Source organism: Chaetomium globosum, genomic scaffold, assembly GCF_000143365.1.
Source record: "Chaetomium globosum CBS 148.51 scaffold_4 genomic scaffold, whole genome shotgun sequence".
Classification (NCBI taxonomy): domain Eukaryota; kingdom Fungi; phylum Ascomycota; class Sordariomycetes; order Sordariales; family Chaetomiaceae; genus Chaetomium; species Chaetomium globosum.
The window spans coordinates 2,220,683-2,236,455 of NT_165979.1; the positions used below are offsets into that span (position 1 = coordinate 2,220,683).

The 15,773-nt window shown below is 56.5% G+C and overlaps 6 protein-coding genes and 1 non-coding gene across 7 annotated transcripts; 2 read left to right on the forward strand and 5 right to left on the reverse strand.

Annotated features, from left to right (window-relative positions):
• Positions 1-656: 656 nt before the first annotated feature.
• On the reverse strand, positions 657-2,541 carry CHGG_04443 (uncharacterized protein; the record flags this gene model as incomplete). Its single annotated transcript, XM_001223656.1, has 4 exons — positions 657-725; positions 782-1,291; positions 1,370-1,789; positions 1,873-2,541. The coding sequence occupies 4 exons, from the start codon at positions 2,539-2,541 to the stop codon at positions 657-659; spliced, it is 1,668 nt and encodes a 555-aa protein (XP_001223657.1).
• Positions 2,542-2,946: 405 nt separating this feature from the next.
• Positions 2,947-3,018, reverse strand: CHGG_11322. The gene has a single exon. It is a non-coding gene; the product is annotated as a tRNA-Met (tRNA).
• A 911-nt stretch (positions 3,019-3,929) lies between these two features.
• CHGG_04444 (uncharacterized protein) lies at positions 3,930-6,496 on the reverse strand (the record flags this gene model as incomplete). The annotated part of the gene is made up of 6 exons (XM_001223657.1): positions 3,930-3,972; positions 4,028-4,659; positions 4,720-4,892; positions 5,080-5,286; positions 5,355-5,648; positions 5,740-6,496. The coding sequence occupies 6 exons, from the start codon at positions 6,494-6,496 to the stop codon at positions 3,930-3,932; spliced, it is 2,106 nt and encodes a 701-aa protein (XP_001223658.1).
• Positions 6,497-7,222: 726 nt separating this feature from the next.
• CHGG_04445 (uncharacterized protein) lies at positions 7,223-8,383 on the forward strand (the record flags this gene model as incomplete). Its single annotated transcript, XM_001223658.1, has 2 exons — positions 7,223-7,584; positions 7,657-8,383. The coding sequence occupies 2 exons, from the start codon at positions 7,223-7,225 to the stop codon at positions 8,381-8,383; spliced, it is 1,089 nt and encodes a 362-aa protein (XP_001223659.1).
• Positions 8,384-11,400: 3,017 nt separating this feature from the next.
• On the reverse strand, positions 11,401-11,847 carry CHGG_04446 (uncharacterized protein; the record flags this gene model as incomplete). Its single annotated transcript, XM_001223659.1, has 2 exons — positions 11,401-11,594; positions 11,676-11,847. 2 exons carry the CDS (start codon positions 11,845-11,847, stop codon positions 11,401-11,403), a joined length of 366 nt encoding a protein of 121 aa, XP_001223660.1.
• A 968-nt stretch (positions 11,848-12,815) lies between these two features.
• Positions 12,816-13,425, forward strand: CHGG_04447 (uncharacterized protein; the record flags this gene model as incomplete). The annotated part of the gene is made up of 2 exons (XM_001223660.1): positions 12,816-12,874; positions 12,960-13,425. The coding sequence occupies 2 exons, from the start codon at positions 12,816-12,818 to the stop codon at positions 13,423-13,425; spliced, it is 525 nt and encodes a 174-aa protein (XP_001223661.1).
• Positions 13,426-13,701: 276 nt separating this feature from the next.
• On the reverse strand, positions 13,702-15,504 carry CHGG_04448 (uncharacterized protein; the record flags this gene model as incomplete). The annotated part of the gene is made up of 1 exon (XM_001223661.1): positions 13,702-15,504. The coding sequence occupies one exon, from the start codon at positions 15,502-15,504 to the stop codon at positions 13,702-13,704; it is 1,803 nt and encodes a 600-aa protein (XP_001223662.1).
• Between the last annotated feature and the right edge of the window lie 269 nt (positions 15,505-15,773).

Consider the following 15,773-nt stretch of genomic DNA (forward strand, 5'->3'; position numbering starts at 1 on the left):
ATCTAACGGCTGTAGGGAAAGCCAGTCCATCCAGGGTTTTCAGGGGTCCCAGGTGGCTCTGCCGGACCGCTGAAGGAACGGCCAGGGGAAGCAATCTGGGGAAACAGGGCTGACCCATGACGAAACCCACATTTGCCCATCACTCACTTCGTACCATCATTTCGATCTTGGGTCTTGTGACCTTCGAACCGACACTTGTCGGAAGACGGAATCGCGATAAAAGAGCAGTTGGGCGACGAGGAGCTTTCAAGTACGTACATATTGCGAGAGGTGGGCTGGGATGCAACACTCCAACTACCGGCCCCCAGTGGATCTGAGACGTGGGCAACGGCACGGATGGAACTTGCGGCGCGGTCAGAGAAAGGATCGAAAGGCTCACTGGTGGGGGGCTAGTGGCACCAAAAAAAGATGTTTAAGCGCGATGCGCCGCTCCCAAATTCAGCTAAACAGCCGCCATCGCCAGATCCCGACACTAGCTCAGATTTGCCTTTTAACTTCATGGTCAAAAAGAACGACGCAGACTGGCAGCTCGCGCGCAAGGGCTTCCGAGGAAACCACAATGCGAGCTAGCCGCTTGGTTTGCCATCGAGACCGTGACTCAGAAGTATCTGTAATGTATCATCACCGCCAGTGTCAAGCTGGGATTTTCGGTATCCTCATGATATCAGCGTGGTGCCTTTAACCTTGCCATTTTCCATCTTGGCTGTCCTGGCACCGAACTGGATCTGCGGTGATGTTAACGTGCGTGTGACGCTGGGGGAGACAGAGATGGATAACTCACGGCGCGCTTCTTCTCCTTTGCCGTATTTACCATGCCCAGCTCTAGCGCCAACAGGCGGAGTACTCTCTTCCCGGCTTCAACACCGCTGGCATCCTCACCATTCTCAAAATCGCACTTCTCCCAGGCCGGGGTCTCGACGGCCCACCTGACCAAGCGCTCGTCTAGAAACGGAAATCTCACCTCCTTACCCCAGTGGGCCAAAACTCGATCATCCCGGCCCAAGTTGCGCTTGCCCAGCCGCCCGACGTCAAGCAATAATTCATCAATCAACCCGGGGTAGCCCCGCTGTTGGAACGCGGAGGGGTGGCGAGAGTATCCGCCAAAGAGCTCGTCGGCGCCTAGGCCGGACAAAAGGACTCGGGCGGGGGACCGATATGGAATCGGAGAGGACCCAGGGATTTCGGTGGAGAAACCTTGGCCACGAGAAGCAAAATAGAGTGCGTATGCAATGGAAAGATCCATCTCAGTATTGTGAGGATGGATCAAGGAAATGACTTGCTGGCGGTGTGCCTGTGTTTCGGTGTAGGGAACGTTTACCTAGATGGTTTCAGAAACGTGGTTCAAAGGAAGTGGAACAGCAAAACTTACAGCCACAAAGTGGAAGGCTCGCCCAGGACAGACTTTTTGCAACTCTGCAAACGACCGCCTTCCAGTGATCCTGTCCGGGCAAGCCTCGTAAAAGTCGGGTAGATCGTTATTCTCCTTTCGAAGTTGAGCAACCACCCGAGGGTTCTCGAAGGCGACATTGAGCAGATCAATGGCTTGATCCACATCGAGTATATCGTGACACAACCTGGCCAACACAGTGCAATCAAGACCACCGGAGAACAAAACGGCGACTCGAGTCCTGCCGTTGGTACTCGGTGTCGGTGGGAGCGGGATGTTGAGGACTCTCAGCCTCAACGACTCAAGTAGTTGCTCCTTGAGGGCCACCACCGAAGGTGAACTGGGCGTCAACTGACAGCAGCCAGTGGGTAGCGCTTGGTTGAACCTGCCAATGCCGGAGACCTGGAGAAAGTAAAGTAAGTCTGACAGGACGGCCGACCACGATCAAGCGCATAACTCGCAGCCGACCAAGCAAGCGTACTCACGAAATCAGCGGCATCTTCGCCAACAACCCAATCGTATCGTTCCGGGCTCGCATCTTCGCCCACATCCACCACATATATCCCATCAGCCTCAACCTCTCTCCACCCCTCCCCAGCCTCGCCAGCAACACTGCACAGCGCTAGCCCGCCCTGACCCGCCGTGGCCATCAAAAGCGACCGCCTCCCCAGCCGGTCCCGGCCAAAGAACACCCTGCCGGCCGCAGCATCGTAATAAACAAACGCAAACGGCCCCTCAACGCCGCGGAGAACATCCAGCACAGCATCCACCCGCCCAGCATCAGTAGCAGCGAGCCTCGCAAAAACCACCTCCCCATCATTCCCCACCACCCGCTCACCACCATTACCACCACCAACCCTCCACGCCTCGCCATTCCAGCACAGCACCGACCCTCCACCGGAGCCGTCACCACCAGCCAGCGGCTGCTGCGCGACATGATCGCCGCGCAGGGCCAGGACTGTAGAGGTAAAGCGCAGCAACCAATCAACCGCGCCATCGCCGACACTGTCGCCGCCGCCGTGGCCGACACGTCGCACAAGGCGGTCGACCTGGCCAAAATGGTCCGGTCCTCGCGCGTGGAGGTAGCGGCGTAGGTCGGGTGGGAGGTCGACGGGCGGAGGGGTGCGCGAGAGGGTGAAGTGGATGCCGCACATTTTGGGGTTGGGTCGTGGTGCTTGTTTGGGTGTGTTTGGTGGTGAGTGTCGGGAATGAAGGCTTTGTTGAGTTGGGGTTGGGCAGGGTGAGAAAATAATGGAATGGAAATGAAATAAACGATGAAATAGCTAACTAAAAAGGGAAGACTGGAAAATGGAGGATTTGAAAAATGACGGCCAAAAGCCGCGACGGGACCTGCAGATCTCAAAATGCTTGGCGATTTGTTTCAAGCGGCAGGTGCAGGTGCTGACTCAGCATGTCACCAGAAGAGCATGAAGAATGGGAAGTCGCTCCTCCTAAACGGCAGCTCAACAGGTAAAATTATCAGGGGTATGTCAATATTGCCCCTGAATCAAAAAGAAGATGTGTCAACACCACAGAATCAAAAGATTACGTTTCACATTTAGCTTCTGCTCGTTTCGATCGAGCGACCTCCGGGTTATGAGCCCGGCGCGCTTCCGCTGCGCCAAGAAGCTTTTTTTTGTGAATTGTTGTGAATTGTTGGAAACCGGGGTGAGAGACTGACCTTAATAGGGGGAACTCGTTCAGAGAACGAATACGACACGTGTGCCACACCACACATTCAACACTAGCACCTTCGAGCCAAAAGGAAAGGTAAAAGGAGGACATAAGATGAGCCAAGCCAAAAGAAAAACTAAAAGACAAGCCAGAGGACAAGCCAGAAGATAAGCCAAAAGACAAACCGAACTCGGAAGCAGAGCAAGAATTAAGAAACAAAAAAAAAAGTGAAAAGTAAAATAAACCAGGAAATGAGAAAGAAGGAAATAAGTCAGAAAAAGAAATCGAACAAAATAAAGATTAGACTTTGGGCCGCCGAGTGTGAATGTCCTTTATTTTCTTCCTTTAGTCAGAGGCTTGGTCAACATCTACACCTAGGGTTCAGCTTTTATTGCCCATGATGTGATTGGAATATCACCATAGTTAAAAAATACAGCCACTGCTGTGGTATCACTCTGAGTTTGCCGTTCAAGTGAGTGAATGAGTGTCTGCCGAAGTGTCTGCTTCATCAACAACTGGGCGACCATCATTGTCTTCACATTCTGGTCAACAGCACAAAGATACGACAGCAACACCGAATCTATACAAAGAGGCTGGGGCATTCTTGACCCCCTTTCCGGGACGAGCATTGCAAATTACGGACACTACCCGGGCAATGCAGATACACCAAAACATGCAGCCAGACAACCCACCCATTCCGCTCGATGCCGCTTACAAAAAAAGAGGGGGCAGAGGAGACGAGGAAGAGAAGAATTAGGGTAATTATAGTCAAAACCGAACCCACGGCCAACCCAGTCTTCCAATTCTCTGCGGCGCTGAACGAACCCTTCCAACCCCCCTCCTCCATTACACCAGGACCAGCGCCAACTCACGTCGACAGCGCGAGACAAGCATCAACCGCCAATCCAACCCTGCCATTGTCAGTCAGTAAACATTCTCCAATCTCAGAACGGATCCAGTACATACCTCCCCTCCTTCTGATACACCACATCGCTGATAATATCCCGGTCCAAATCCGGAAACATGCCCGCTAACGTCTCAACAACGTTCGCATGCTCGGCACGATGCAGGCGCTGTGCCTCGGCCGTCTCGGCACTAGCCTGGCGCGCGGCCGCTTCCTCGGCGGACAGGCGCTGGCGGGCGCGCAGGTCGCCGTCGCCGCGCTCCGGCTGCGGCGTGCGGGCCGGGCTGGCGATGCTCGCGTTGGTTCCAGCAGCGGCGGCGGACGACGATGAGGGCTCGTCCGAGAAGATGCGGCCTATGGTGCTGAGCGGCTTCTGGATGGACCGTAGCAGCCCGGTGATGGCGGCTTTTTCGTCGCTGCCGCTGTACTCGCCGCTGTCGCGAGGCTCGTTGGACGAGGTGGAGCGGCGGGGGCTGGCTGGGCGATCGACGTCGAGGGAGGGGCGGGTTGAGGAGGGCCCTGACTCCCCGAGGTGTGGCGGCCTTAGGGAGGTTGGCTTCTCGGAATGGGATGGGGGCGCGGGGGGGGATTCGGCGCGGTGTTTCTCTGCAATGGCCGAGACGGCGGCCTCGACATTGTTCTCAAACTCTTCGTCTGTGATTGTTAATGTCGTGCGGTCCATGTTCTCGATGAACTGGATGGCGCCCATCTGAGACGGTTAGTACGGCTCGGGAGCGGGGAACGTCCGACGCACCAGTGACGAAAGGTAATAGCCAGCCTCCCCACCCAGCTTCTCCTGGTTACGGAACCTCAGGATATACTGGACGTTCGAGACGAGATGTTCTGGATTCGCTTGCAGCACGACGTAGATCAACATCGGCATGAACGAGTCCGCAGAGGAGTCCGACTTGGTATGTTTGAGTAGGCCTAGGAACGTCAACGTCGGTGCTTCCCAAACACCTAATCACTCGGAATTCTTGACCACTTACCGAAGATGACTTTGCAGCAATTTAGGACGCATATGATCTTGTCCCGAGGAGCACGGTAAGACTTGATCTTGAGCAGTTCTGGATAATGTGAGCGTGGCTCTGGGTGAGAGAGTCGTGCTACTTACCCTGCTGCGCGAGCTTCAGGAACCGCTTTCCGCTATCACTCACTGGGGGGATATCCAGATGTTCCTCCCTCACCCAACTGTAGATGTTGATCTTCTGGGCCAGGATCTCATCCCGTTCCACATCCTCCTGATGCTGGCCCCGCCGCCCAGGGCCCATCACCCGGTCTGCCCCCCGCTTCTTTTTTACCCCGGGCACCGGCTGGGGCGCTGGAATCGCGGGGGAGAAATGTCTGGGAATATAGACGATTCATGACGAGCTTCTCCATGCCCCTCACGTGCGTTGTCAAACTCGGTGTCCGGCACATCCCTCCACACCTCGCACTGAGCCATCTTGTTCCCGATGAAGGCGAGAAAGTCGCTGATGATCTTGACCTGCTCATGCACCATCCACTGGCGCTTTCCAAACTCGGAAAGAAACGATTTGAGATATCGTGCCACTGGGTCGGCCTTCTTATTGCGCAGCTGCTCCAAGAATCGGTGGAAGTCGAACGGTAGTGCCGGCTCGAGGTTCGGGTTCGGGCGGTGGTGGGCGGTGCAGCGAGGCGATGGGTGACATGGGGGAATCAACGCTGTCATCACGTAACCTTCCCGAATAACCAGACTCGTCCTTAGGCGGGACTGGGGGCCCAAAGTCGTCACCCTCTTGTTTTGATCTCGTACTCCCCAGCGATGAGGTCGATACATGAAGACCAGGAGCATCTTGGAACTGATGTGCGGCGGTAGGAGCCAGGGGCTCCAAACTTGACTTTCGAGGAGGGTGTTGGATCCGCCCGCCCAATAGTGGTGAGGCTATCTCTAGTCTGGGACTCATGACCTCCTCGGCACCGGGACCGCCGCCAAGCTCACTGAACTGCTCCATAATGCTCTGAATCTCAGATCTAGACCCATGCTCCTGCTCGTCCTCGCTAGTGTATCTCTTGTCGTCGTACGCGGCATCGGACCGCGTGGGGGATGGATCGTCCGATCTCGACCGGGGGGCAGATGAGGGCGCTCGGGAGGGGGGTCGAGAACACGTCGGCGTAGGTGGGGTGGGATCAACGTAAGTTTTTGATTCGGCGGTGAGGTATTGCGTGGATGTCGTGGTCGTAGGGGACGTGGTAGGCTTCAAGGTCGCGATCGAAGAAGACATCAAGTCGTTATCTTCGGGTAGTTTGTCTTGTCGCGTAGGTCCACCAAGACTCTGCGATGCGGCTTCGGAGTTCTCATCTGCCTGATTTCTCTTCCCATTGCTAAGGTTTAGCAAATCCTCCTCGCCAGCAGCCCCCCCCTGGACCGCACTAGTAGTAATCGCATCCGGAGAGGCGTCTCGGGGCGCCTGTTCTGAAAAAGGGGATGTGTCCCCATTCCCTTGGATTGTCACATCTTTGTGGATATCGGACGGGCTCGACAAAATGGCCTCTTGATTGTGGGGAGACATGCAAGGAAACCGCGAAGCGCTGGAGTTGGTTGGCGTGAGTCGGTCTGGGAGAGCCGGGCTCTGTTTGGGCTGATCGCCTTTGGACGAGGGGTTAGTGCAGACTGGAGTGGGGTAAGGTTGATGGGAGGTTTGTACGGGGGTGCTGTATGGTATTAGGTCTCCGCAAGCACGCCCAAGAGGTAAAACGATGGCGTGTTGTTTTCGTTGTGTTGGTGGGCAAGGCTGTTGTTATGTTGAGCTGCGAAACTGCCAAGCTGCATTAGCTTTGGGCCGTTGACATGTCCCATGCCACCCCGCAATGTTAACACAGCCCACTCAGGGTTGGCGATGGTGGGGTCACGGTGCTTCGAACATCCGCACAGGACCTCAACCCCAACCCGGAAAGCCCGAGGAACCAAGACACGGACACCCACACTCTGTCTTCACATTACGGACGATGAGTATCTTCATCGAACGAGGTCAAGTGGTAACCTTGTGTTGCGGCCACGATGCAAGAAGTCGATTACGTAGTAACCGTTTTTTTTCCCTCAAAAACTAGTGGTGGACTACGCCTCCAGCGTCTGGATGCACCAATGCAATTGGAAGACCGCGCCGGCCATACACAGGGTGCAGAGGGTCGCGGCGCAAGGGATCATAGGAACGTTCAGCACGGTAGCAACACGCGTAGCAGAAGCAGAAGCTCACATCCCCACGGCTCAAGATCGATTCTGGAAGAGGGCGATCAAGATGTGGACGGACATCCACACCCTACCAGAGACGAATCCACTCCGCAACACCACTTCCCGGATGCGCAAGTTCCGGAGATCCTACCGCTCGCCTTTCTTTCAGGTAGCAGATCTCCTCAAGGACGTCCCATTGGACAGCCTCGAAACCATCGCTCCCGTCGTATTAGCGCCTTGGGAGAGGCGAGTCCGCACTACGGTTGACAGAACGGGCATCCAGCAAAAAGAGACAGAGTGGGCGGTCCGGATCGCCGTAAGCAGCTCCGCACGAAACAACATGGTAGGGATCGGAGGAGTCGTCCGTCTCCCGCTGCCGATGCGAGATGGCTCAAGGAACGAAGCCTTTAGTGTGACGCTGGGCTCCAGGTCGGAGCAAAACCCGTTCTCAGGCGAGCTTGCGGCTATTGGGTACGCGTTGAGGTTGATTCGAAATATCAGGTACCGAAAGATCATCCTTGCCACCAGCAACAAGGCAGCCGTGATGGCCTTGGAGCGACCACACCAGCAATCAGGACAACAATATCTCTGTCAGGCGTACGATGCGATAAGTGCCTTACGCAAGGCGGGAAACACGATCTCGGTCGTCTGGATCCAAGCGGGTACCAAAAACGAGCTCCTGAACACAGCCAAAGCGAAATCAAGGGAAGCAACGCGGCAGGACGCTACGCCACAAACGCAGGATCCTGCCATGCGGTCAACAGCCCTCCGTATCGCATGGGCAAAGCGGGCACCGCCCACGTCCTTACCTGACAAAGTGGGCAGACATTCCAAGAGAGTCGATATAGCGTTACCAGGGAAGCACACCCAACTATTATACGACCACCTGTCCCGAAGCGAGGCCGGCGTGCTTGCTCAGCTTAGAACAGGCATGGCCAAGCTCAACACATACCTGCATCGCATCAAAGCAGCACCGTCAGATCAGTGTACGTGTGGACAAGCCAGAGAGACAGTGGACCACTTCCTCTTCCGATGCAAGCAATGGGATCAACACCGTAGGGAGATGCTGCAATGTACGGATGTCCACAGGGGGAACCTCTCCTTCTACCTGGGAGGAAAGTCGCCCTCGGATGACAAGGACTGGTCCCCCAACATGCGGGCGGTGTCGGGCGACGATACGTTTTGCCATTGCCACAGGTCGTCTGAGGACAGAACAACAACAGAATGAAAGCAAACTAACCTCACCATCCTAAACCCCGACTAACACCCCTCCTTCATCTCGTGCCACACCGAGTAAGCGCGCTTCAGCCGCCGAAGATAGGACGTTGGACACTTGGAGACTAGTCTTCAAGCCAGCTTACTTTTCGTACTACTAACCCAAGAGCACCCGCAGCAGAGAGGGCAAGATTGTAAGGAGTTAAACCAGAAAAGGAGGATGTACGGGCTTCATAAGACCAGGATCCATTTTAGGATATGTATTAGTAGATTGCATGATAGTTGCCCTTTCCGGTTAGGCCCGCCGGGCGGAATAAATTGTGTGTGTGTGTGTGTGTATCTACTATTTACCTAGGTCAACAATGGACAATTTGAGAGCTGTCGAAGGCTCTGAATGCACTTGGGCGGTTTACTAAAAGGACTACCCTAGTTCCAAGCGATGAGCTGGTCGGATCGGCCACTGACTACCAAGCACCCAGCGCGCCAGGCAGCGCCCCTAACTAATCTTGGATGGACAACCTCAAGAAGTGAACGCAGGCCTTCTTCGTGACCATCCGTGGGGGAAATATCCATCGGGTTGTATGAAGTCACTTATTACCTGGGTCCCCGATCTCTCGCTAACAATCATATCAGCCTCGGACGCTTGGCACGCCAACATCGGCGACCCGGGGCTTGGTCGCCGGCTGAGTGGGTCCTGGGCCGGCGGGCGCTTCGGGTCCGGCTCCGGTAGAAGCCGGAGCGGCGTTGGGGTTATCTCGGAGACGCGAATAACAGCAGTTATGCTCGGAAACTTCAGAAGACTATGAGCCCAGCACAGTATAATGCTGCCACGGGATAGCGGAAAGGCGGGAGGCCCAGTTGGCATCCACCAAGGCCCGCATGCAAGGCTTTTTTCCTTGGTGCTGGTGTTTTCCATCATGTCCTCAGCTTGAAACGAAAAGTCGGTAGGTCTATCACCCAGCCTTTCGGAGATATGACCGCCCTTGGACCGCCTGAGAGGCTGGTGTCGTGCAGATATGTTTGATTGGGTGCCTCCAGTTCTGCAGTTTTGCGCTTTCCGGCTCTTCTTAACATCGGTTCCAGCCCGACGAGCCTAGTTTGAGCCGTTGCTTTAACTCTTTTTTTATCGTTCGCCCACCCATTTTTGGACGCCACATATCCAACGAGTGCGGAGCCCCCTTGGACCACCATGAGCGAGAACGACGGCGGAGCAGGCGGAAATGAGGTTGCCAGTCTGGCAGTCGCCATCGTGGCGTTGGTGGTTGCTCTCGTGGCTCTAGCTGGCACAACAGCCCAAGATTTTCAGCAGTACCTAGCCACTGCCGTGGGCTATTCGAATTGCGGCAAGAGTCATGGGTCCTTGGGCCCGCCACACGAGATTGGTTTTCCATCCGTGGGAGCTGCGCTTCGAAGTGGTCTTTAGGAAGTCCTGATATAACGGTTGTGACTATCCGCCCAGATCAAGCTGGAAGCGTCAATAGCATGCAAAGTTGGGATGTGGAAGAGCCAGCACTCGTCCGGCAGCCGGGATTAGCCAGGGAGAACAACAGGAACGGGATCGCCGACTACTCGGCAACCTGGCTGGACTTACTATCCACCGTACGCGACATGCTACGTTACAGCGTGCCTTCTCCCGGATTCCAGGGCGAGATGGTATCAGTAGAGGTGCAGGCCAGGCTTCAAACGTTGGATCTTATGCCGGAAGGCGTGAAGAAGCCATACGCAACGACCACGTTGAGCAGCATCGTGGTTCTTGCCGGAATGCTGGGCCTGCACTGGAAGCAGTTTGACCGTACAAACGATCGATACATAGCCGATGGTAACGGCCTGATGTTCACCGGGTTTGCGGTCCCACATCTTGGAATCATGTTCTCCTTTACCTGCCACGGCACCCCGAGGTTCCCGCCGGCTACTCGTGTTGTCCCCACGATCGGGCTTTTCGAATATTGTTTTGGTTTTATTTCTACAATTTTGCGGCCGGTAGATGCCCCACGTCCCATATACCTTACGGATGTCCCTCGAGAGCTCGGGACACTGCGACTCGGTAGCCCGTCAGGAATTGCGAGCACGTTGGCGTTGCTCCAATGCGACAAACATATTATCGAATCTATCGCTTCGTCTGAACACATATTCCCAGGTAGGTACACCTGCTCCAACCATCCACTATTGCAGCAGACGGCCTCGTCTAACCTCTGCGTTCATAGTGCTGTTCGAGCTTGTGGGGATGCTCGGACGGCCCATGCATATTCGAGGCATCGCCGGCCGCACACTGCCGAATCCATTGCCGTACCGGTGGGACGACAAAAGCTTCTCCCCGAAAAGACTACTTACCGCCTACGTCAACAGAGTCCTCGACGGCGTGCCCTACTCCATAGGGTATGGTGAGGTGGCGAGGACGATTTCTTCAATGAAAACCTTCACATCCGACCCGCAATTTCACCTTTTGCCAGAATCAGACCCTCAGTTCTTACACAAATTGCACGACATGGTGGATTGGTGCGACGATGAACTCTTGCAATGGGATAACGAGTCTCGGCGAGAGATCCGCCTGGTCATAAGCACACACATTCAGACGTTTTGGGGATCGCTGATGAAGAGCCAGGAGCCAAAGCTACATGATTCATCTAGCAACCTGCAATCTGCTTTCCGTCACTTCGACAAGCTTGATCTGGAGGACCGAGAAAGAGCGCTCGTCGAGATATATTTTGACACTATTTATCCAAGATACCGGCAGGCTATGGGCCCGCTCGACAAACCATCCCAACAGCCTTGGGATATACTTTTTAACGAGAAGCCACAAACGGCAGCAATATGGCCGTTGCTAATGCTACGGATGGTGTGTTGGCTGAATTTACACACCTTCCACGCGGCGGACGTGCAGCTCCCTAAGGTTGATCTTATGGACACACGGCTGCCGGTGTATATAAGCTAGAGGCAGCCACTTCAAACGGGATCAAATCAAGGTGGATGGGCAGTCAGAGTCCTGAAACAGCATCGTAAAGTCATAACTTATCTCGAGAGCACAGCTACTTAAAACAGACCGCCAAAGCCATTCTTCTCAGCAGCTTTCCTCTCCTCCTCCTTGATGGGGAAGTCCTTGCCCGTAGCATTCTTGTATTGCTCACGGATCTGCTGAGCAATCAGGCGGTCCTTGGCCTGCTCGGCCGCGCTCTCGTTGGTCTGAGGGCCCTGCTTGAAGACCTTCTCCTGGAGCCAATCGATGCCTTTTCGCAACACGCTCGTGGTTAGCTTGATAATCCATGTTCTAGACCGATGACGTCACACGGGCAAAAGAAAAAACTCACCCTTGTCAAGAGCGTCTTCCTTCTTCTCACTCTCAGGGCCGCCGCCGGCCAGGCCGTGGAGCTTGTCCATGAAGCCACCACCGGAGCTGGACTGCTGGGGCTGTTGCTGGGACTGCTGGCCTTGGGGCTTGTCACCCTGGACCTGGTTGGCGATCTTGTTGACGAAATCCATGATGTGAGGTGGGTGTTGGTGTTGGCGTTGGTGTTGGTGTTGGTTGGGTGGAAAAGGCGACTTTTACGAATTGAGGGTTCGTTTGGACAGGGACGGTATGGAAGTACTGTGTAAGAACAAGGGGTTCACGCTCTGAAAGTAGCTCAAGACCCCCGGAGATATATAGTTGAGGGGTAAACAGGAAGGTGGGGGGAGTTCAGCTGGGTTGGACAAAGACGAGTGAAACCACCCTCGCGGGACCATGACGCGGGCCAATGGCTAGGAGATGGCGTCCTTGGCAGTAACGCGCGATGCAATTACCTTGGTCACCGGGGCAGTGCTTGTTCCTTCTTGGACTTCCTGCTCCGTGCGGTAAACAGAGATGCAATGTGCGGGGCAGCGTCAATGACCTCAGCTCGTCAGGGAACCTCCCCGTTCAGCATTTCAGCTCGGCGGGACCGTTTGAAGGACCATCACAGTATACCTATGTACAAGTTTTGGCTGCCTCATGATCGAGAAATACCGGCCTTTTCAAGCCCAACAATTTGCACCTTGTACAACCAAAACGGTACACATTTCAAGGTCGCAAAGGGACTTTTTGTGATGAGATCGAGGCCGCCCAATGTTGCTCTTGCCTGCGGTGCCTGCCCAGAAGATACCATCGGGACCAAGACCCTGCATAAGTGGAGTCAGTGGGGTAGCTTTTGTGTGGCCCGTGCTTCTCCAATCTGCTTGGTAGGGGTCTTGCTGGCGAGTTCTTTGCTGTCCCCACTCCGCTCTGGAAGCTGTGGGAGTGGATTTTGGAATTCACCGACGAAGCCGGAGCCGCCATCGCAGCCTTCTCCATCTCAGCCTTCTCCGTCTCGATACTGGCCAGGTTGGGTTGGCCATTCCGCAAGGCACTGTTGCAACCCGAACCCAATTTCAACTTCGCTACCTGGACTACCGTGTTATCAGGCTTCCAGCGGAAGAAGGAAAAAAAAAAAAAGATGGATTATGTTCAACAGCGCATGGCGCAAGCCGCCGCCAGCACCGACGCATCTTCCAGGTACGGACCTCTTTGAGACGGCCCCCCCTCCATTCCCCCCTAAACAAACAAGAAACCGAACTGACAACCGCCCCCCACCCTCCAGCACGCTCCTCACCCCCCTCAACGGCCTACTACTCTCCATACTCCTCTACACGGCCTACACCTTCCTTCTGCGGCCCACCCCGCCACCGCAGCTACCCAAGGAGGAGCCCGCCGTCGTGTTCCGCACCTTCACACCGCCCACGCTGCGGCCCTACAACGGCGAGAACGGCATGCCCGTGTATCTGGCCGTCCGGGGCCGCGTGTTCGACGTCTCGCGCGGCCGCAACTTCTACGGCCCCGGCGGCCCCTACGAGAACTTTGCCGGCCGCGACGCCTCGCGCGGATTGGCCTGTGGTAGCTTTGATGAGGATATGTTGACCAAGGATTTGGAGGGTCCGCTGGATAAGCTGGAGGGGCTTGGCCCGTCCGAGATGGAGGCGCTGCAGGGGTGGGAGGAGCGGTTTGAGGAGAAGTACTTGGTGGTGGGGAAGCTGGTGGCTGTTGGGGAGGAGGGGAAGGAGAACTGAATGGGATTGGGGTTGTGATGGGTTGATGGCGGTGGTGCGTTGCGGGGAAGGGGATGTTTTCTGGGTAAGTTGAAGGATGGAGGGCTAGGTGTTCACCATGGTATGGCTGTCCCCGGCAAGACAACAGAGAGGCATCGACATGGTGAAGTTAGACCCGGTACGTAACAACAAACAATAGACAATCTACCCAATTTCCCATCTCCCACAATCCAACCTCCATCCATCCCCCTTACTTCCCCATCCCGACCCTTTACAGCCTCCCATCCACTCACCCCCTCACAACCCCCCCCTAATCTCCACCGCCGCCTTCTCCGCAATCCCATACACCGTCGCCATGGTATCCCCCCGCGTAATAAACGGCATCACGCTCGCATCCACCACCCGCACATTCCTCGTCCCGTACACCCTCAACTCCGCATCCACCACCCCCCCGACCTCCCGCGGCATCATGCTGCACGTACTCGTATACAGCGTCGAGGCCCCGGCCCTCTCGCTCAGAAACCTCCCCTCCACATCCCCCATATCCTCAGAAGCGAGCCCCGCCGCCCCGTCATCGCGCCGCAACCGCAACCGCCCCGCCAACGGCTCCGCCGCGCTCAGCGTCTGCTCGATGAAGCGGGCGTGGCGGGCGAGCGTGGCGCGGTCGGCCGGGTGGGTGAGGTAGCGCGGGTCGATGGCGGGTTTGGCGGCCGGGTTGGCGCTGGTGATGTGGGTGGAGCCGCGGGAGAGGGGGCGGGTGAGCAGGGCGGCGATGGTGATGTGCTGGGAGGGGGAGGGGAGTGTGGATGTGGATGTGGATGGGGGGGAGGGGGAGTTGGAGGGTTCCGGGGCGCGGCACGGCACGAAGACGTAGTAGCCTGATGCGGAGGTCGGGGTGGTGAGCGTGGCGGCGGTGAGGGCGGTCGCGGCGGCGGTGTAGGCGGGTGTGGTTTTGGTGTGCTGCTGCGGGGTGGTGAGGGTGGCGAGGAGGGCTTCGGCGTCGCGTTTGCCGGCGTCGGTGGTCAGGCCTGGGAAGGGGAGGTGGGCCATGGTGTTGCAGTTGGTGCGGGAGAGGGGGCCGCGCCCGGTGGAATAGGCGGCTGTGGCGGCGGCGATGGCGTCGGGGTCCTGTCGCGCGAGCGCGTCGATGGTGTCGAAGCCCGGCTCGCCGTCGTCGACGGTCTCGAAGGACAGCACGCTGAGCGGGTGGTGCTGCAGGTTCTCGCCGACGTAGGGGTTGTCGACGACCACGTCGATGCCGAGGGATTGGAGCAGCTTGGCGTCGCCGATGCCTGACAGCTCCAGGATCTTAGGCGAGTGGAACACGCCGGCCGAGAGGATGACTTCCTTGCGGGCGGCGACGGTCAATGTCTGGCCGTTCTTGGTGTACAGCACGCCGGTTGCCACAGCGTCGTCGGCGGCCTTGTCGAACAGGATTTTGTCGACCGTGACGCCGGTCCAGACGGTTAGGTTGGGACGGTCCTGGGCCGGAGCGAGGTACGCATTGCTGGCGTAGCTTCTGGTCTTGGTCTTGGGATGGACGGCGTCGGGGTACAGGACTACGCCGTGAATGTCGCCTGAGACGGGGTCATTGTAGGCGGGATATCCGAGCCCAGCCAAGGTGTCACGCCAGATCCGGGGCCATTTGGTCTCCTCCTCGGGAATGTTGGTCTGAATGGCACCGTCATTCTCGGTCTTGAGCCCGTCCGTCACGGTGTACGTCTTCTTGAGATGCTTCGAGAAGCTCTCCCAGTCCCAGCCTGGGTTGCCGAGCTGAGCCCAAGCCTCGAGATCCTCCTTGGCGCCGACAACAAAGTTCATGGCGTTGAGGGCACTGGACCCCCCAAGGAGGCGGCCTTGGGCAATGGCCATCTCTCTGCCGGCCAATGCATCCTGTGGGACACTCTTGAGCTGCCAGTCGGAGTCTGTACCTTGGAGCTGCGGCCACATGGCAGGGATCTTGACCCGGGGGTCCGCGGAAAGATCCTCGCCTGCCTCAATGACGAGAACCTGCACGTTGGCGTCTTCCGACAGGCGAGTGGCCAGAACCAGGCCGGCAGTACCGCCGCCTACAATGACGAAGTCGAACTCGGAGGTCATGGTGGCGGGAGTCGGTGGTTAGATAGACAATCAAGTTCTCAGACTGGAGAAGAAAGCTCTAGAGCATGTGAGAACCGGGGCCAATGCAAAGCGTCTGGCCGAGAACTTGATGGGAGGCAAATAAAGGCATATTGAAAGTTACAAAGACCGTCCGTCAAATCCCCCCTTCAACCACCAGCGCATTAATCGACCGAAATGGAACATTCCACAATGTACGGGCGTGTCTGTCAACCGTCAGCATTCAACGAGCATCTCGATGATTCTTGATG